Source organism: Aspergillus japonicus (assembly GCF_003184785.1).
Source record: "Aspergillus japonicus CBS 114.51 unplaced genomic scaffold BO86scaffold_49, whole genome shotgun sequence".
Taxonomy (NCBI): domain Eukaryota; kingdom Fungi; phylum Ascomycota; class Eurotiomycetes; order Eurotiales; family Aspergillaceae; genus Aspergillus; species Aspergillus japonicus.
Genome location: NW_020291686.1, coordinates 97,989 through 114,517, shown reverse-complemented (window position 1 = coordinate 114,517; position 16,529 = coordinate 97,989). Strand labels below are relative to the sequence as shown.

The window sequence follows — 16,529 nt, the reverse complement described above, 5'->3', positions numbered from 1 at the left end:
GACTATTGATGATAATCACGAACCAAAACGAGTAATATGGTTCATGGGCTGATCTATTGCTTTTCCCGATGTGTGACAGCACGAGCAGAGAATGTTGTGCAACCAGTGAGGGAAGGCCCGACCCCAATCACAGGTCTCTGATCTCGATACTACATGAGCGAGACTGTTCTTCGAGCCCACCTTTGTCCGAAGAGCGAGTTCAGCATACATCATGATGCAGTAGCGTGGGGAGATGTTGTGGTCCGCAGGTCAGTCGTCCCATTACTATTGCTAATCGGACTGCGAAAGAGCCGTAAAGCAGCGAGTGACCTCCAATCTTTCCAGCTTAGGCTGTCCTTGCTCGAGTAAGGCATGTCACAAAAGACCCTGTATATTCATTACATGCACCAAGTCTGTGATCGTCTGTTCAGCTCCGCCATTGATGTTGGCGATGCATGGGACCCGCTGTCGATCACTTTCGGCGTGCATGATGCCATCCATTCCTGTTGTCCTTTCTCACTCTATCACTCACAATGATAGACACTGGGTTGCATTTCCTCACATGTTGGAGTGATTTTGGTACACCTCATTTTCACCCTCAGCATCCCCGATTGAACTGAGTCTTCGGAACATCACTCTCTCTCACCCACACCCGCATACACATACAAGGACACACAATGCTGTTCTCTAAACTCCTCAGAACCTTTCGTCAAGATTTCAAGTTTCAAGCTCTACAAACAGAGAGTCACGATAGCGATGAGGAGAACATCGAGTCAGAGGAGCTGCTTACCAAGAGGGGCCCGCCGCGAAGTCCCTCAAGAGCCTGGATCTACTTGACAATGGCAAACGCAGTTCTCCTGAGCATTACCATCGGCCTAGTTCTCAGCGCCAAGGGCAGCTTCTCCAGTGAAGAGAAAAATGCCATCCTTAGGCCAGTGTCATGGTGGTGTGAGTCTCCATACTTCGTTCGCAATGCTTCCCCGGACCTAAACCTGCGGACTAACACAATGAAGCGCCTATCCTGGACGACATTGAGATTCCAAGATACCAAACGACGCTGAATGGAACGCTCTTCGCTCTCCCAGAAATATCGATCGCCCGCGAAGAGCCCAGCGCCGCCAACGACGCCGCTTGGAAGCGATTCGAAGACGTCCTGACACATGTCGTGACTCGCGAGCAGATTATCAAGCTCGGTAAAAACCCCGACACCGTCGCGCGCTTCGATAATGACTACTGGGGAATGGGCGATGATGCCTACATGGTTCAGCTGGACGTGATGCATGTAAGCATACCCGTCGGCCCCGTTTCTCTCGTGCTTCCGCCCCGTGCGAAGCAAAGGCCCTGACTGACCCCATGGATCGATAGCAAATCCACTGCCTGAACATGCTGCGCAAAGCCGCTTTCGCCGACTACCCCGGCTACGAACCCGAGCTGGACGTCAAAGACAAGATGTGGTGGATTCATCTGGGCCACTGCACCGACATCTTGCTACAGAACCTGCAGTGCAATGCTAATACGGAGGTCCTAACATTGGACTGGGTCGAAGATCGCCACGCGCCATGGCCCGACTTCAGTGTGAACCGCAAATGTCGCGACTTCAATGCCCTCTTGGACTGGCAGCACGACAATGCGGTCGACACCGCCAAATTCGATGCCATGCCCCTCCCGAAGGATGCATTTGTGTGGCCGGCCCCGTGGAAAAAACAAGACTATGAGCTTGGCGTGAAGTTGGGGGATCATCATCTGCAGGAAGGCGAGCCTCTTAGGGCCCCACATGAGCACCATGCGGATCATTCGATGTGAGTCATGAGGCAGCTAGGTTTAGAAGATGGCCGCAGGGCCTTTGCTTTACGTGACGTATTCTTGTTGGGCTGCGAAAAGATCTATGGAACCAATTCTAGCAGTTTGCTTAATAACACACACTCTCTCTTCCTGTCACCACCTTGTGTAACAAGTCCGACAATGCCATGCGTAGGGCAAAGTATTGGCCCAGAGTTATATGACGTGGTATTTGGCGCACCTGGGCCCTGTGCATATGTCTATTTGCTCGATTCGCCTCCACGGTACTCCGTACTCCGTACCTAGTACACGCAGTATTACAGCCGAGGCTCATGATACCCACCAATTTTATTTACATGAAGTGATCAGGCGCTCAAAGCCAGCTTGGAAGCTGCAGGAGGACGGATACAAGCGTCCGTCCTGCAAATGCGCATTCTTTGCCATTTCTAGCCACCGACAAAACAAGGCATCTCTATCATCTTTAACCGTGGGGACGGATATATCCGAAGAGTGGATGACTGATTGGTATATCTGATACTATCCAATGGAAATTTGTATTTCGTCTCAGATCATACGCAGATCCGATTCAATCAGTAAGGTGGGCCTAGGTGCTGTACGGAGTGCAGTACCTACGTAGTGGTCAATGCTGGTGGCTGGCTGGAAAGTTGCTCATATTCCGATTCCGGAAATGATCGGTCCTACCCGTGGACCCCCGTCGGTGAAGGCACTCACTGAGTCCAATTACATTTGCAGGATCACCGCTAACTTATTATTCAATAATCCTTCGCCTACGACATACTCCGTACCGGTACATGATTGCTGCCCCGGCTGTCTAGTTTCAATGGATGCAGAGACTGTCATACGGTCGCAAATAGTGCTTTAATTGAGTACAGTGTGCTGCTCCGTACTCCGTAGCGTGTGATTCAAGCATGCCGTGGTAGAGATGTCACATTCCTCACGCAGTAAGTGAGTGCAGGTGCAGAAATACTCACCGCCATTCGGCCCCCTCTGGAATGCTGATAGAGAGAGGGAGGGAGAGAGACACTATTATCCATCCTGCTTGTGCAGAGGACCCCCCCGCACCAGCCTTCCATTCCAACAACCGAGCCATCCTGAGGGCCTTTTGTGTGTTCCACTTCTTCTAAAGTTCTGCCTGCTCCTCACAATGACCTTTCCTGGCGTGTCTTTAGAGTCAGGTCATAGTCCCCAAGGCGAAGATGAACCGTTCCTTCCAAGAGGGCAGCCCGGCAGCCCGGCTGGCTGTAGCGGGGGCCCAGAGCCGAAGTTGTCACCACGCACCCGTCTGCGCCTGATCATAACAGTGGTCGCGATTCTGCTATGCTTCCAAGTTGGCGGCCAGATGATCGGGGGTCCAATGGTACGAGTGATCGAGATGATTTCTTGTGATAGCTACTGGCGGCGACACGATCCAGCTCGACTGCCCGCCTCCGGCCATCTGCCCGAGCACCTGTGCAAGATCGCAGCAGTGCAGACTGAAGTGGCCACGGTGAAAGGATACTCCGACCTGCTGGAGGGACTACTGTGTTTGTTAAGCTTCAAACTCAAATCAAACATGAGTTAGTGCTGACCTTCCATGCAGGCGCCATTTGCGCCATTCCCTACGGACTCTTGGCGGATCGGTATGGCCGCCGACGAGCCATCCGCCTCACGGTTCCTGGGTTCTTACTTAATGCCATTATCACAAACTCAGTCTTGTGGTTTTCCGGCATTTTCCCTCTCCGAGCTATCTGGTTTGCTGCACTCAGCTGGATCATCGGGGGAGGGCCAGCTGTGGCACTCGTCGTGATTTGGGCCATGCTGGCCGACCTAGCCACCGATGCGCAGCGCGCAGCCCTGTTCTTCCAGGTCGGGCTCGCCAGTCAAGTGGCAAGTTTCCTGGCCAGCCTCATCAGTTCTGGACTCATGGCTCTCAACCCATGGATTCCGCTGCTGATTGGTTGTGGTACGGTGATGCTGGGCCTTGGCTGTGCGCTTTCACTTCCCGAGACCATGAATATGCCCGTAAGAAGAAAAGAACCAGCAGCATCAGACCCAAACGAGCCAGTCTCGACATGTGACACGTCTGCGAAGCCAGAGCTCACATCCTTTCCACTACCGAAGAAACTGGCACGTCTCATCCATCCGTACCTCTTCGTCTTCAACCAGCAATCACTCTTGCTCCTGTTCGCCTTTGCCACCGTCGAGGTGGTGCAGCGGTCCTTCCCATTCCTGACCCAGCACATCTCCAGGCGCTTCGCCTGGACCTTGGCCCAAGCGAATTTGATCATATCCTTCCATGCGGGAATCAGTATCCTCGTCTTCCTGTTCCTTCTCCCGTACCTCTCCCAAAAGGTTTTCCACTTTTTATCCCTTCCCGAAAGAGACCTGCAGGTCGCACGTCTCAGTCTCGTGGCCCTGCTTCTGGGCTCGCTCGGAATTGCTCTCTCTCCATCCGTCTTCTTTTTGGTTCCCAGTGTAGGTGTCTATGCGGCGGGAGCCGGCTTTACCCTAACCATGCGGTCACTGGCTACCGCTCTGGTCAAACGCGAGGAGACCGCGCGACTGTATTCCGCGATCGAGATCTTGCAGTACATGGGCAATATCCTGGGTAGTCTGTGCTTTACGAATGCGTTCAAGCTGGGATTGCAAATTGGTGGACTGGGGTCCGGGTGGGTGTGGGTGCTGGGTAGTCTGCTCGATGGGCTGGTGGGAATCGCACTGACACTTGTACGGGTATAGACCTACATACACCTTTCAGCACCAAAGATTTTGTCCTTCATAAGGGAAGCGATAAATGCATAGTTCATGCACTCTAAGTTGTATATCGCGGCCACCAGCATTCTTTCTGTCAGCGGCACTGGTGTGCTGTGCTCCCGGATGAGCCACTGCAATGCCCAAAGTCGTCTGTAAGTGGCGAGAACAACCACCTCTTCTGACAGACTAACATTGCATCCCTCAGTTTGCAGAATCATTTTCAAAGCCGCCGGGTTGGACGCAGGACCCTTTAGAACTTTCTTTGTAATCGGCATTGTGCGCCCGGCATGTTCGAGGACGCGTTGCAAATTTTGCAATGGCCCACAACTTCTCATCATGGAAAGCATCAACTCCGGTGATATTGGGATGTCCTCATGTTGTCTGTCGAGAAGAATAGAAAATGCCTCTGAAATCCGTGCTGCTTGCACAGCGGCCCGATGCGTAATGGGCACTTTGGGGTTTCTTTGAAGCAGGACTTGTAAGGCATGAGGATTCGGCGCTAAAAGTTCCATAATCTTCTTATCGACTTCCATGAAACGCTCATCTAAGAGAAAATTGAGTACCACGCTGACGTCCAACAGACCCCTTTGGAAAGATAGCTGCGGCATTTGATGGATCATCCGCTTGATAGGAGGATGGATATGCGGCTGCTGCAACAAAAACATTAGACTAGGGGGGCTGAAACATGCACTGACAAACATCTCATCAGTCACTCGAATCTCTGGCCGATGACGAAAGATGGTCTCCAGTGTGGTGAGCTTCAAGGACCGTACAGCACGCTGGAGTACTGCATCCGTGATAGGGAGCGCCTAGATATAAAATTATTCCTCCAGTTTCAGTAAATACGTCATGACTGTTTCCTGTTCCGCAGCATTCAGTACTATATCTTCTGTGATTGGAACGCCCAAACCCCCGTTGTTCATTAGCATTTCAAGGATCGGCAGAGGGTCATTGTCACGGAATACTTTGGCGCGGGTTGCTGCTGCGAGTAGCACCGCCGGGGTGACAGTGAATCCAGCTTGCTGTCTGCACAAGAACATTTCGAGAATCTGTCTGACAAACGGTCCATTTATTGCTGATAGCATAACAGCCTCGCCCATGGGGAAGTTTGCTTTGCATACATCCAACAGACAACCCAAAGTCTCCAACACGGATAAATAGCCTGTATCTGACTCTATCGCTTCACAGAAGATACGCTCGCTAACTCCAGCACGATATTCTGGTCGACTAAGAAGGTACTGCATGACACTAGCGCCTTCAAAGATGCGGGCTGCTGCTTTCAGAACTTCCTCGACCACCAGGCCTTCGTTACCCACTGTCTTGAGAAGTGATTCCATTTCTTCTCCGCATGCGCCTTCTGCAAACTTGAGGCTGCTTGATCTACTAATAGGTGGAGTTCCGTCAGCAGCAGGCCAGATCGTACTCTGTACTGTACTGTAGGGCCATGACACGTGATGCCAATTTGGGCTTGATATGTTGTTTCGGTCGGTACAAGACTTCTCAACGGAGCCTTGCCCTTTGCTTGCTTGCGCCTTGCTGTATGCACTGGAAACTCTTGAATATAGTAACTTGATATTCTAAGAACTCCATAATTGATTCAGAGTATTCAAGATGGAGAAGTTGATTTTGTCGACTCTTTAGTCGATGAATTTGGGATTACCAAAGATAGAAAAATAACTTATAAAGTCTTATTCGTTTTTATGTTGATTTCTCAACTGTTTAAGTTTACTATCAGCAAGGCTTCCTCATCAAGAGCATTTCAACGTAAAGTAATAAGAATCTGTATAGTAGATCAATCGTGGATTGGGAATCATTCGCATGGCCTCTGTGGCTATACTTCTACAACTGCAACAACTGCAACAACCGCGGGGTTGTGCGCCTCCCACGCCTGCAGAAGAAGATGCCACTTGTGAGCGCAATTCGATAAAAAGAGGTTCACCGGCCGGCAATGCGGCCAAACGCGTGTATCTCCGTCCGGGGTGGTCAGCGCCGTCGAGCCTCCGGCGGGCCAGACATCGTGAAGCCCTAATTCGAACAGCCGCCAGTAGTCCCACAGCCCCATGCCTAGCGCCCGGAAGGGCTCGGGTGGTATGTTGTAACTGGCCTCGGGGGCTCCGTCTGCCTGCAGTAGACGCCAGGCGTATACGAAGTCCAGGACCTCGTGGTGCACGGTATTCTGGCGACTCTGGCCCCAGAGCTCATGCGAAGGTTCCCCCTCCCGCGGCTGAGCCGGGGGCGACCACACCGCGAAGGGGCCCCCCGGGCAGCGGGACGCATCGGGAAGCCTCTTCACGAGGATGATGTCGTGGTTGCCGTGAATCCGGTGCTTCCTCTCGATGCCACTCCAGTCGAAGAAGAACCTGCCTGTGTCCTCGCAGCAAGCCTGGGGTAACTCGGTCGTGCAGAGATCAGTAGTTCCAGCGTAGAGGCTTGCAAGGCATTCCGACACTTCGCATATCTCCTCCCAAGCGGCCACGTCTTTGCACAGGATATCCCACTCGGTATCGTCCTCTTCGATAAACCCCTCCTCCTGCCCGAGGAGTCCGCTCCATGCCGCATGTTCTCTTTGCAGAGATAGAAACCATCCGTCCGTCCAATCCAGCTGATCAGCAACCACCCAGAGATCACTAAAGGCCTGCAAGTGCCACAGGGCACGGTAGACGCGGAACTCCTCGATCCAGGAGAACGCACCCATATCCCGGAGCTTACATGGGACCAGGGACGGCATATGTCGGATGTCTTCGAAGTACCGGGGCAGCATAGCTTGCAGTCGCCCTCGCAGTGTTGTCAAGCACATGCAGGCCAGACGTTGGATATTGGCCGCGAGGCTTACCACGGCGCGGAGAGAGGCGCGGGTCGCCGTAGACATCGAGAGGCGATGGCGCTCCGCACTCACGAGGTTGAAACCGGTTCCGTCAACAAAGTCGCACAAACCTGTGTCCGGAATTGGCCCTCGTAGCTCGATACACACCTTGGAATAGCGTTCGAGATCATACGACATGACCGAGTTATGCTGGGGGATATGCTTCACAAGGGCCATCGCTTTAGGGTCTGGCTGACTATATGGTTCATCTCCCGGTTCGAACAGCGGAGTCAGCTGCGTCGAGTCCACAATAAGATCTTCCAGCGTTACCCAGTTTGCTGCGGTCTTCACAATCTCGACGAGTGACTCGCGGGGGACGTGACGGAAAGTATCCATCCTCGCGAATTTGCGTGGTCTGCGGTATGTGTTGTGTGGATGAAGTCTGATCAGAGGCTACGTCTGTACACGCGATTGAGGAAGCATGTTGTTAAGGATATATAGCTTATTAATCTTTTTATAGTTTCGGGGTTATCTTTTGCTCCGGCTGAATCAAGTACCATGAGATAATTTGTATAGACGATAAAAGCACGTTTCCCTAGTGAAGTGGCGAATGTTGTGCACTTGATTGTTGATTCACCTGATTGCATTTTAGAGACATCGAAAGAGATCAATGGGGGATTCTTTTTGACGAAGGCTGTGGTCTTTGTCTCCTGCATGATGGCAAAGGAAGCAAGCCCTCCGCAGTCACGGATTTTGGTCAATCCTTTCAGGACATTATCCTTGAAAAGTAATCCTTTGCTTGTCTGAAAGCGTAGATCATCCTCAGTTACAGTAAAGCCTAGGTAACCGGCGTTGTTGCTTGTATTTCTCGACCAAGGCACCATTGTGCACAGTTACCGTGGGACCATGCCCTGACGTTGTTTGCGACTTCCAATTCCCAAGCAGGGCTCGGAGCCCTGCCTTCGCCACAATATAACTTACCTGCCTTGAAGGAGTACTCTGTAACTTACATCATATGCTCTTGCATAAAGCATGAGCTCAATTGACTGCATCTGGATATGTCTAGGTGCCGGGGCCAGAGTCTGATATGCCGAAGAAGATGTACCTCAAGTCTTTCCCGGCGGAAGACGACTATCTATTTCAAGGCACAAGCCCATTTGTCAACTCAGACAACTGAGCCCAGAAGTCCAAGTCGGACTGTTCCCCGTCGTATGCATTAACTGGGGGCACTGAAGTCGGGCCCGAAGGCACCACGCCACCATTCAGCTTGGTCGAATACCCACGTTCGATACCTCGATATGCTTCGGCGTAGGCGGAGAAAATGGGCCGGCCTTGAAGCAGAATTCTGCTTCTGGGACTGCCACCTCTGCTCGCGGCCTCAAACTTCTTGATCAGCTCCCGAAGCATACCCGGAAGATCATACGTAGCGCGTGCGGTGGTCAGATCCCAGGCCTGATCCTCAACACACAGGAGGCGTAAGGCTTTGATGATGGCGAGCGCGAGGTGCAGAATGGTTACAAAAGTCAGGGCGGGATATGATTCGACTGGCACCAGGCGGAACTCCTCATGGAGTGCATGTGTGCTCTGCAGACAGTCCCATATCCTGCGGCATCTGAGATGCGTAGACTCAATGATCTCGTTCTGATCGCCGTATCTGAAGGGTTCGAACAAGCGAATACGGACGGTGGCACAGTGGGTTTGCAACAGATCTTGACTAAGGAGTTAGCTATGCCACTTGTTAAATTGATTGTAGCTGACCTACGGTTCCACACCAAGTTGGCGGGCAGCTGGTTGACAAATGCATCAAGCTCATTTTGAATAGAGGCAACAGCGATAGAATAAATACCGCCGAGCGGCCTGTCGTTGTTGGCACCGGTCGTCTCCCAGAACGCATCGTTCACCTTCATCGCGATTTTCCGTATGCGCACCAGCTGCACGAGTAATGCATCCGTCGGGTATTCCTGATCGTGTAACAGTTGACTGCAGCAGTCATCAAAGTGTGCTGTGTACTCTGGCCTGCTTCGTTTGCCGAGAAGGCTACATAGACTATTGCAGTTCGGGTCAACATCATGACACTCAAAAGATGACAGGGTTAACACATACGTGGAGCTAATATAGTAGACCCCAAGTAAGGTTCTCCGATCGGCGCGAGTTTGTTTCGACTGGACTGGGAGATCATCACGCAAATGAGCTGCGTCCTCAACGATTGACTTGAACGATAGATCCATCGCCTTTTGTGGTCTAGTCAGCTTCAGATCTTCGATCAAACCAACTGCCAATTGCAGAAGTGCGGTATCTTTCTCCGTGGCATAAAAATAGATATCATTCCTAACCATACGATCCGGTCAGTTCAACCACATCTCCTCCTTTGTGGAAAGAAGGCATAGGTCCCTACCAGGCAAGAAAGACCAGTATTGCTTGTACAAGCTCCAGGTTCTTCCCCGTCAAAACAACAGCCTCATGTGCAATCTGCCTTCGAAACCAGCTCTCGAACGTAGCGGAAGAGTCCGATGGTGGAGGCCTACAAACACATAAAATCGTCTTGGTGAGCAGCGGCTTCTCTTCCAGCGCCTGGGAAAGATTCGAGGAGGGCAGGGGAACGAAAGGGAATTCGGGAAGCATGGTGGTCATATATTCTTCAAGACTTCGGTCGGCTTCAGAACGTGACATCTCAAACCCGGGGAATATAGAGATTGATCCACGCGGTGAGGCTACTGATTCTACATTCTCTGATGAATGAGCCGAGGGATGTATTTGAGGCGTTGTGGTTGGCGCAGCGCCCTCGGTCTCGTGGAATGAAGAACGTTGCTCGGAGTCAGGTGGGCATTTTCCATCGGCGGTCAAGAGGTTCATGATATCGTCCAATTTTTGCTCTAATATTTTGGCATGACTGGGGCGCTTCCAATGAGTTTTGCGTGATTCGGGCCGGCCAGGTCCACCACTGGCCTACCATCATCAGGGTTACTTACGTAGCCTTGCCTCGCCGTTTTTTTGACACAGCATACAACTTGGAACATGTTAAATTGTTCCGAGAGCACCTGCACCATCATCGATGAGAATCATTCGATCAGATTGGTCGGATAGTTGAACAAAGCCGTGCACGCACCGTTGACAGACGCCATTCTCATTGTCTCGCCAGACGCACTTGGCCTTCGCCCGAGAACAGTTGGTGCAGGCGCGAGGCCTCTCAGCATGCATTGGGCTGGGCATTTACTTTCTTGAGCAAAATAGGAATAACTAGATTGGTAGGTACCGGTAGACAGGACACAGAGACACAAAAATGGAGATACGTGGTATTATTTTGCACGTTGTCTGAGGACTGAGAAAAGACATGATATCATTGAACCTTGAAGGGGGGAGGGGCGCACCGGAGCGGAAGGCAAAAAAGTCTGCGGGTCCGAAAATGATCCACGTAATCCACCCCCGCACCAATCAGATACTGGCCTCGATCCTCCTGCCGGGAGCCCCGGCGACTTTTTTGCTTTCCGCTCCGCCGTGTTTTACTAGACGGTGTATAGGGCGCTAAGGAAAAGTCCGTTATGCTCTAATAGGGGAACAGTATATTTTCCATTATAAAGACCGGGGGGGAAAGGGGGGATAAATCTCATCCCACTCACACTCATTAATCTCTCTGTGGTCACTTCCCTAGCCCTGGATCATACATAGTTTCGTCTTTTCACAGATAAACCGAAATTCGAATAACTCCTTTCCTTTTCGATTCAAAGTTGTGTTCATTCTCTAGGCTCTCTCAAACAGCCATGGGTGCTCAAGTGGTGACTAGCACACAGAGCGTGTCATCGACGTCGGCGGACAATAATGAGGTCTCTAGGCAGAGCCCCGAATCTACCGCTAGCTTCAGAAACTACTTGGTTAGACCACTTCTCCCCAGACTGCTCATCATGAAATACCAACTTATCCTTGCAGCGCGTCTTTACCTATGCAGCACGATGGGATTACCTATTTCTTAGCGCTGGAATCCTCGCGGCAATAGGCTCCGGAATCACCCAGCCCCTCATGTTCGTACTCTTCGGTGAGCAAGCATCTCCCCATTTATCTCCTTTGCCGTACCAACGCTAATTGTAGAGCAGGCAAATTCGTCGGCGAGTTCACAGGGGTTGTAACCGGAAGTGGAAGTGCGGACCACGCAGAAACTGAACATACTCTCAATCGGCTATGGTAATGCCCTACCTGCCTACCCTCCATTGACCCGTTGACTGATCTCCACAGCCTCTTCGTGTTTGCCCTGTTCATTGTCCGCTTTGGCCTCGCTTCATTCCACAAGTTCGCCTTTCGCATGATCAGTACCCGACTGTCGGCTGCGGTACGAGCGCATTACCTTCAGCACCTCTTCCATCAGAGCATGTATGTGCTGGACTCCCTGCCACCGGGACATGCCGTGGGGACGATCACGAGTAGCAGCAATACCTTGCAGGGCGGCATCTCCGAGAAACTTGCGGTCTTCATCGAATACACCACCCTCATCATGGCCTCCGTTGTCGTTGCCTTGATATGGAGCTGGGAGCTCTCCCTGGTCACTGTGGCAGGCTTTGTGGCGACCATCCTCGGCGTCGGTCCCTTGGTCCGACTCACGGTCAAGGGCCAGGATAACCTGACCCACCTGGAAGGACAGGCCGCCAGTGTTGCCAGTGAGAGCTTTGCGGGCATCCGCATGATCATGGCCTGCGGTGCACAGCGGCAGACGATCGAAAAGTACGGTTCTATTGTCGAACAGGCTAAAAAGCAAGCGGTGGCGATGAATCCGCTCACCTCGCTCCAATTCTCCTTGACCGTCAGTCCCACCACATCACAGTGCCCTCTCTAACAGGAAAAACGGGATGACGGAATTTGACTTCTGGTAGTTCTTCGGCGTCTTCGGGACTGTCGCTCTGACGTTTTGGTATGGTACGCTGATCTTCACGAAAGGTAGACTGGACAGCGTAGGGGTGATCACCGTGTAAGGAAGACGAAGCCCCAGAAAGCATTCCCATGTAAAAGCGCTAACACTGGAAGCTAGGGTCCTCATGAACCTGACCACTATCTTTTTCTCCCTCGATCGGGTTTCCTCTCCTATGCAGGCAATAACTAAAGCGTCCCTTGCGGCTTCGGAGTTCTTCTCCGTGATTGACGCGCCCCTCCCCCCAAAGGGTATTCTGAAGGCACCCCAAGTTTCCGCTACGGATGATATCATCTTCGAGAACGTCTCTTTCGCGTACCCAAGCAGACCTAGTCTCAAGATCCTCGACCGACTTGACCTCCGGATCCAGGCTGGCAAGATTACCGCCATTGTGGGCCCATCAGGATCGGGCAAGAGCACCATCGTCGGTCTGATTGAGCGTTGGTATTCCTTGACGCAACCGTACACGATTGCCACCGGCTCAGTGCCGCAGGAAAGGAAGGGCTCTGCAGAGATAGCTGCTTTCGATAACCTGAGGTCTACTGGACCCGAGGTAGAAAAGCCGACAAATCCCATTGAGCTCCAAGGTGTCATCACAACATCTGGTCACCCCCTGGACGACATGGACGTGACCTGGTGGCGCTCCAGGATCGGCCTCGTCCAGCAGGAGCCGTTCTTGTTCAATGATACCATCTACGGTAATGTGGTTCGCGGACTGATCGGAACACCATGGGAGCACGACTCCGAAGCGCGCAAGCGAGAACGTGTCAAAGACGCCTGCCAAGAGGCTTTTGCCGACGAATTCATCAACAAACTCCCCCTGGTATGGATTGTAAGTGTACCCGATCGACAAGATGCTAATCGGCTTTAGGGTTATGATACCAATGTTGGCGATGGCGGCGCTCGACTCTCCGGGGGCCAACGCCAACGGCTGGCCATTGCTCGGGCTATCGTGAAAATGCCTGACATTCTGATCCTCGACGAGGCCACCAGCGCCATTGATGTCAGCGGTGAGCGCATTGTCCAGGCAGCACTTGACAAGGCAGCTCAGCACCGGACCACTATCGTCATCGCACATCGACTCTCTACAATTCGAAATGCAGACCACATCGTGGTCCTCAAGAAGGGCAAGGTGGTGGAGTCGGGTAACCATCAGAGCCTAATTTCTGTGGATGGAGGGGTCTATCGTGGTCTCGTTGATGCACAGGCATTTTCCCTTGAGGATCCCACCTGGAGTATTGTGGGGAGTGACATTAACACGGAAAGTATTGACGCTCTAAGCCTTGAAGAGATCTGGACGAAGCCTGAGCACTGCGACGACCGGACTGAAGATACAGGGAGCAAGATAAGGACAGACCGCGGAGTTTTCGGAAGCTTTTTCCTCTTATTCCTCGAGTCACGGGCTTATTGGGGCTTCATGGTCTTCGGCATTCTTGCCTCGGCTGCAGCTGGAGCCGCGCAGCCCCTCTACGCATGGATGTTTGCCAGGTCCATCGATATGTTCAAGTGGCAAAGTAACCATACCAAGCTTATGGACGAGGCGGACCTTATGGGTGCTATGTGGACTGTTTTTGCCGCCTCAGCTGGGATTGTCTACTTCGTGACGTTTGTCTGCTCGGGACGTGTTGCGTCGCTGATTCGAGCCAAGTATCAGACGCAGTACTTCGAGTCTCTCCTCTTCCAACGAGCAGGATACTTCGAGGAAGGGGGCCACTCTCTCGGTACTTTGACCGCCCGGGTCCGAGATGACCCTCTCAAGCTCGAGGAAATGATGGGGATCAACATCGCCCAACTCGCCATCGCCTTGTTCAACATCGTGGGCGGCCTCATCATCGCGCTCGCCTATGGTTGGAAGCTCGCCCTGGTCTCCATGTGTGCAGTGGCCCCGCTCTGTGTCTTCTCGGGGTATATTCGATTCCGATATGAGCTTCAGTTTGAGAACATGAACGACGCGGTCTTCGCCGAGAGCTCTCAGTTCGCGTCGGAGGCAATTGGGGCTTTCCGCACGGTCACGTCGCTGACGCTCGAGCAATCCATCCTTGATCGCTTCGAAAGGCTATCCCAGGGGCATGTTACCGCTGCCTACAAGAAAGCTCGCTGGGTAAGCATTATCCTGGGATTCTCCGAAAGCACCAACCTGGGCTGCCAGGCACTCATCTTCTACTATGGCGGCCACCTCTTCCTCGGCGGAGAGATCGGCACCGTGGCTTTCTTTGTGTGCTTGATGGCCATTATGAACGCGGCGGAGGGATTCGGCAAGAGTCTGAGTTTCGGCCCCAATGCTGCCCAGGCGGCCGCCGCATCAGGCCGGATGTTGGAAGCGAGAGAGTCCAGCTTGGTCGAGTGCCCCCAGCACGGCGATATTCCTGTGCGACCAGGCGGGATTGCGATTGAGCTTCGTGACATTTCTTTGCGGTATCCCGGGCAAGAGGTCTCGGTGCTCAATGGATTGAACATGACGATCGAGGAGGGACAGTTTGCGGCCGTCGTCGGCGCATCGGGCTGTGGCAAGACGAGCATCATATCTTTGCTCGAGCGGTTCCACGAGCCCGAGAAGGGGCAAGTTCTCTTCAATGGGAAAGATATCTCGCAGGTCGACATTTATGCGTTTCGCAAGCATCTGTCTCTGGTCGCCCAAGAACCTATACTCTTTCAAGGTTGGTACACACACACACACACACAACACTTCTGTCCTTCTAGACCAATGTGATCTTAACTCACTCTCGACCAGGGACGATCCGGGAGAACATCCTGCTTGGCATCGACTCGAGCGCCGTCACGGACGACCAACTCCACATCGCTAGCCGCGACGCATTGATCCACGACTTCATCATGTCTCTCCCTGAGGGCTATAGCACCAACATCGGGTCCCGCGGGATTGCTCTCTCCGGTGGGCAGAAGCAGCGCCTGGCCATCGCTCGAGCCTTAATCCGCAACCCCCGGCTGCTTCTGCTCGACGAAGCGACGAGCTCTCTGGACTCGGAGAGCGAGCGACTCGTCCAGGCGGCCTTCGAGCGAGCAGGAAAGGGACGGACCATGATCGCCGTGGCGCATCGGTTGGCGACCGTGCAGAATGCCGACATTATTTTTGTGCTGGGGGAGGGTGGCAGGCTGTTGGAAAGGGGCAGTCATCTGGAGCTGCTCCGGAAAAGAGGTGTTTATTATCAGATGGTATGTTCAGAAGACCAAGGTCTCTATCGCTTGTTTATACAATTCTGACTAACACAACGTAGTGTCAGAATCAGGCTCTCGATCAATAGTGTTGAACACGCGGTACTTTACATAAGGCGAGGACTGGCAGAAAGATAGAGATAGGGGGTGAAGTGCTGTGGAATATTCATTTCCCTTCTATTTCCAGGTACCATACATGATTATCCCGCTCATAGAAGTGAATCTGTCAAGCACTAACACGGCAGGATCGACTTGCAAGTCACCCCCGTATCTGTGTATACACAGCGGTTGTTGTCGGATCGCTTGTCTCCCGGGACTAGAATGAGTCGTGCGAGATCTCGCTACTGGAACTCTAGGACCCATGTGAGAATATGACATCATCAATGCATGCCTTGCATGAGGGACGGTGGATTGCCCTCCTGTAGCTGAGTCTACAATGGCAAGATATTTACAAAGTCGAACTACAACATCAAGGCCTAGGCATAAAGCCAAACTATCCTCTGGCGATCTAAAGCTGTTATAAAGGTATACATGTAAAGTGAATTCAATACATCATGATAAACACCGAAAGGCATCCCCAAACAAAAGGAGTCCTACCTAGGCTCAATTTTTATTATCGTTTTTTACCCCGTTCTTGCTCTTCTTCCTACCATGTCTATCTGTAATACCCTCTCTCAAAGCGAAGAGCTACAAACGTAAGCAAGCAGAAAAACACTCACCTCACCTCAACCGCCTAGCGTCCAGCAACAATCCCCTGAAATGCGGCCGGAATCAAGACCACTCAATGAGTCAGAGCCATATGGAACCCGCGCATAACATGCGCATACGGAATCCCCGAGTACCACTCGAGCTCGTTGTCGAACACGAACTCGACCGCCTCGTGGGTGCCCCAGCAGGTCTCGCGGAAGAACCGCACGCGGTCCTCGTAGACGACCAGCGCCCCGCGGCGCCGGTGGTCCTGCGGCTCCTGGCTCCAGAATGCCTGGAGCACGCGTTTCGCGAACGCGACCCAGCGGTCACGGGGGACATGCGCCTCCTGGAGGAGGAGGGTGTGGGTCCGGGCCTGCGCGGGCGTCTGGGCTGGGTTGTTTTCCACGATGGCGTACGGGACGTCGTCGAGCATGCCGAAGAGGGGGGTCCCACCTGCTT

General features: G+C 52.6%; 5 protein-coding genes across 5 annotated transcripts; 3 read left to right on the top strand and 2 right to left on the bottom strand.

The window, feature by feature from the left end:
- Positions 1 to 656: 656 nt before the first annotated feature.
- On the top strand, positions 657 to 1,782 carry BO86DRAFT_319222 (uncharacterized protein; the record flags this gene model as incomplete). Its single annotated transcript, XM_025668243.1, has 3 exons — positions 657 to 927; positions 993 to 1,261; positions 1,345 to 1,782. The coding sequence occupies 3 exons, from the start codon at positions 657 to 659 to the stop codon at positions 1,780 to 1,782; spliced, it is 978 nt and encodes a 325-aa protein (XP_025525007.1).
- A 919-nt stretch (positions 1,783 to 2,701) lies between these two features.
- On the top strand, positions 2,702 to 4,595 carry BO86DRAFT_436553 (MFS transporter; the record flags this gene model as incomplete). The annotated part of the gene is made up of 3 exons (XM_025676021.1): positions 2,702 to 2,720; positions 2,949 to 3,302; positions 3,359 to 4,595. The coding sequence occupies 3 exons, from the start codon at positions 2,702 to 2,704 to the stop codon at positions 4,495 to 4,497; spliced, it is 1,512 nt and encodes a 503-aa protein (XP_025525006.1). The 3' UTR covers positions 4,498 to 4,595.
- Positions 4,596 to 6,343: 1,748 nt separating this feature from the next.
- On the bottom strand, positions 6,344 to 7,711 carry BO86DRAFT_381562 (uncharacterized protein; the record flags this gene model as incomplete). Its single annotated transcript, XM_025670774.1, has 1 exon — positions 6,344 to 7,711. One exon carries the CDS (start codon positions 7,709 to 7,711, stop codon positions 6,344 to 6,346), a length of 1,368 nt encoding a protein of 455 aa, XP_025525005.1.
- Positions 7,712 to 8,455: 744 nt separating this feature from the next.
- On the bottom strand, positions 8,456 to 10,619 carry BO86DRAFT_436546 (uncharacterized protein; the record flags this gene model as incomplete). Its single annotated transcript, XM_025676020.1, has 6 exons — positions 10,429 to 10,619; positions 10,285 to 10,322; positions 9,841 to 10,186; positions 9,419 to 9,587; positions 9,078 to 9,352; positions 8,456 to 9,024 (listed from the first exon to the last, which is right to left on the bottom strand). Exons 1-6 carry the CDS (start codon positions 10,523 to 10,525, stop codon positions 8,456 to 8,458), a joined length of 1,494 nt encoding a protein of 497 aa, XP_025525004.1. The 5' UTR covers positions 10,526 to 10,619.
- Positions 10,620 to 11,073: 454 nt separating this feature from the next.
- Positions 11,074 to 15,469, top strand: BO86DRAFT_402132 (ABC transporter ATP-binding protein; the record flags this gene model as incomplete). Its single annotated transcript, XM_025673828.1, has 9 exons — positions 11,074 to 11,184; positions 11,240 to 11,345; positions 11,404 to 11,491; positions 11,543 to 12,104; positions 12,175 to 12,269; positions 12,330 to 13,032; positions 13,081 to 14,866; positions 14,941 to 15,380; positions 15,443 to 15,469. The coding sequence occupies 9 exons, from the start codon at positions 11,074 to 11,076 to the stop codon at positions 15,467 to 15,469; spliced, it is 3,918 nt and encodes a 1,305-aa protein (XP_025525003.1).
- Positions 15,470 to 16,529: the final 1,060 nt, after the last annotated feature.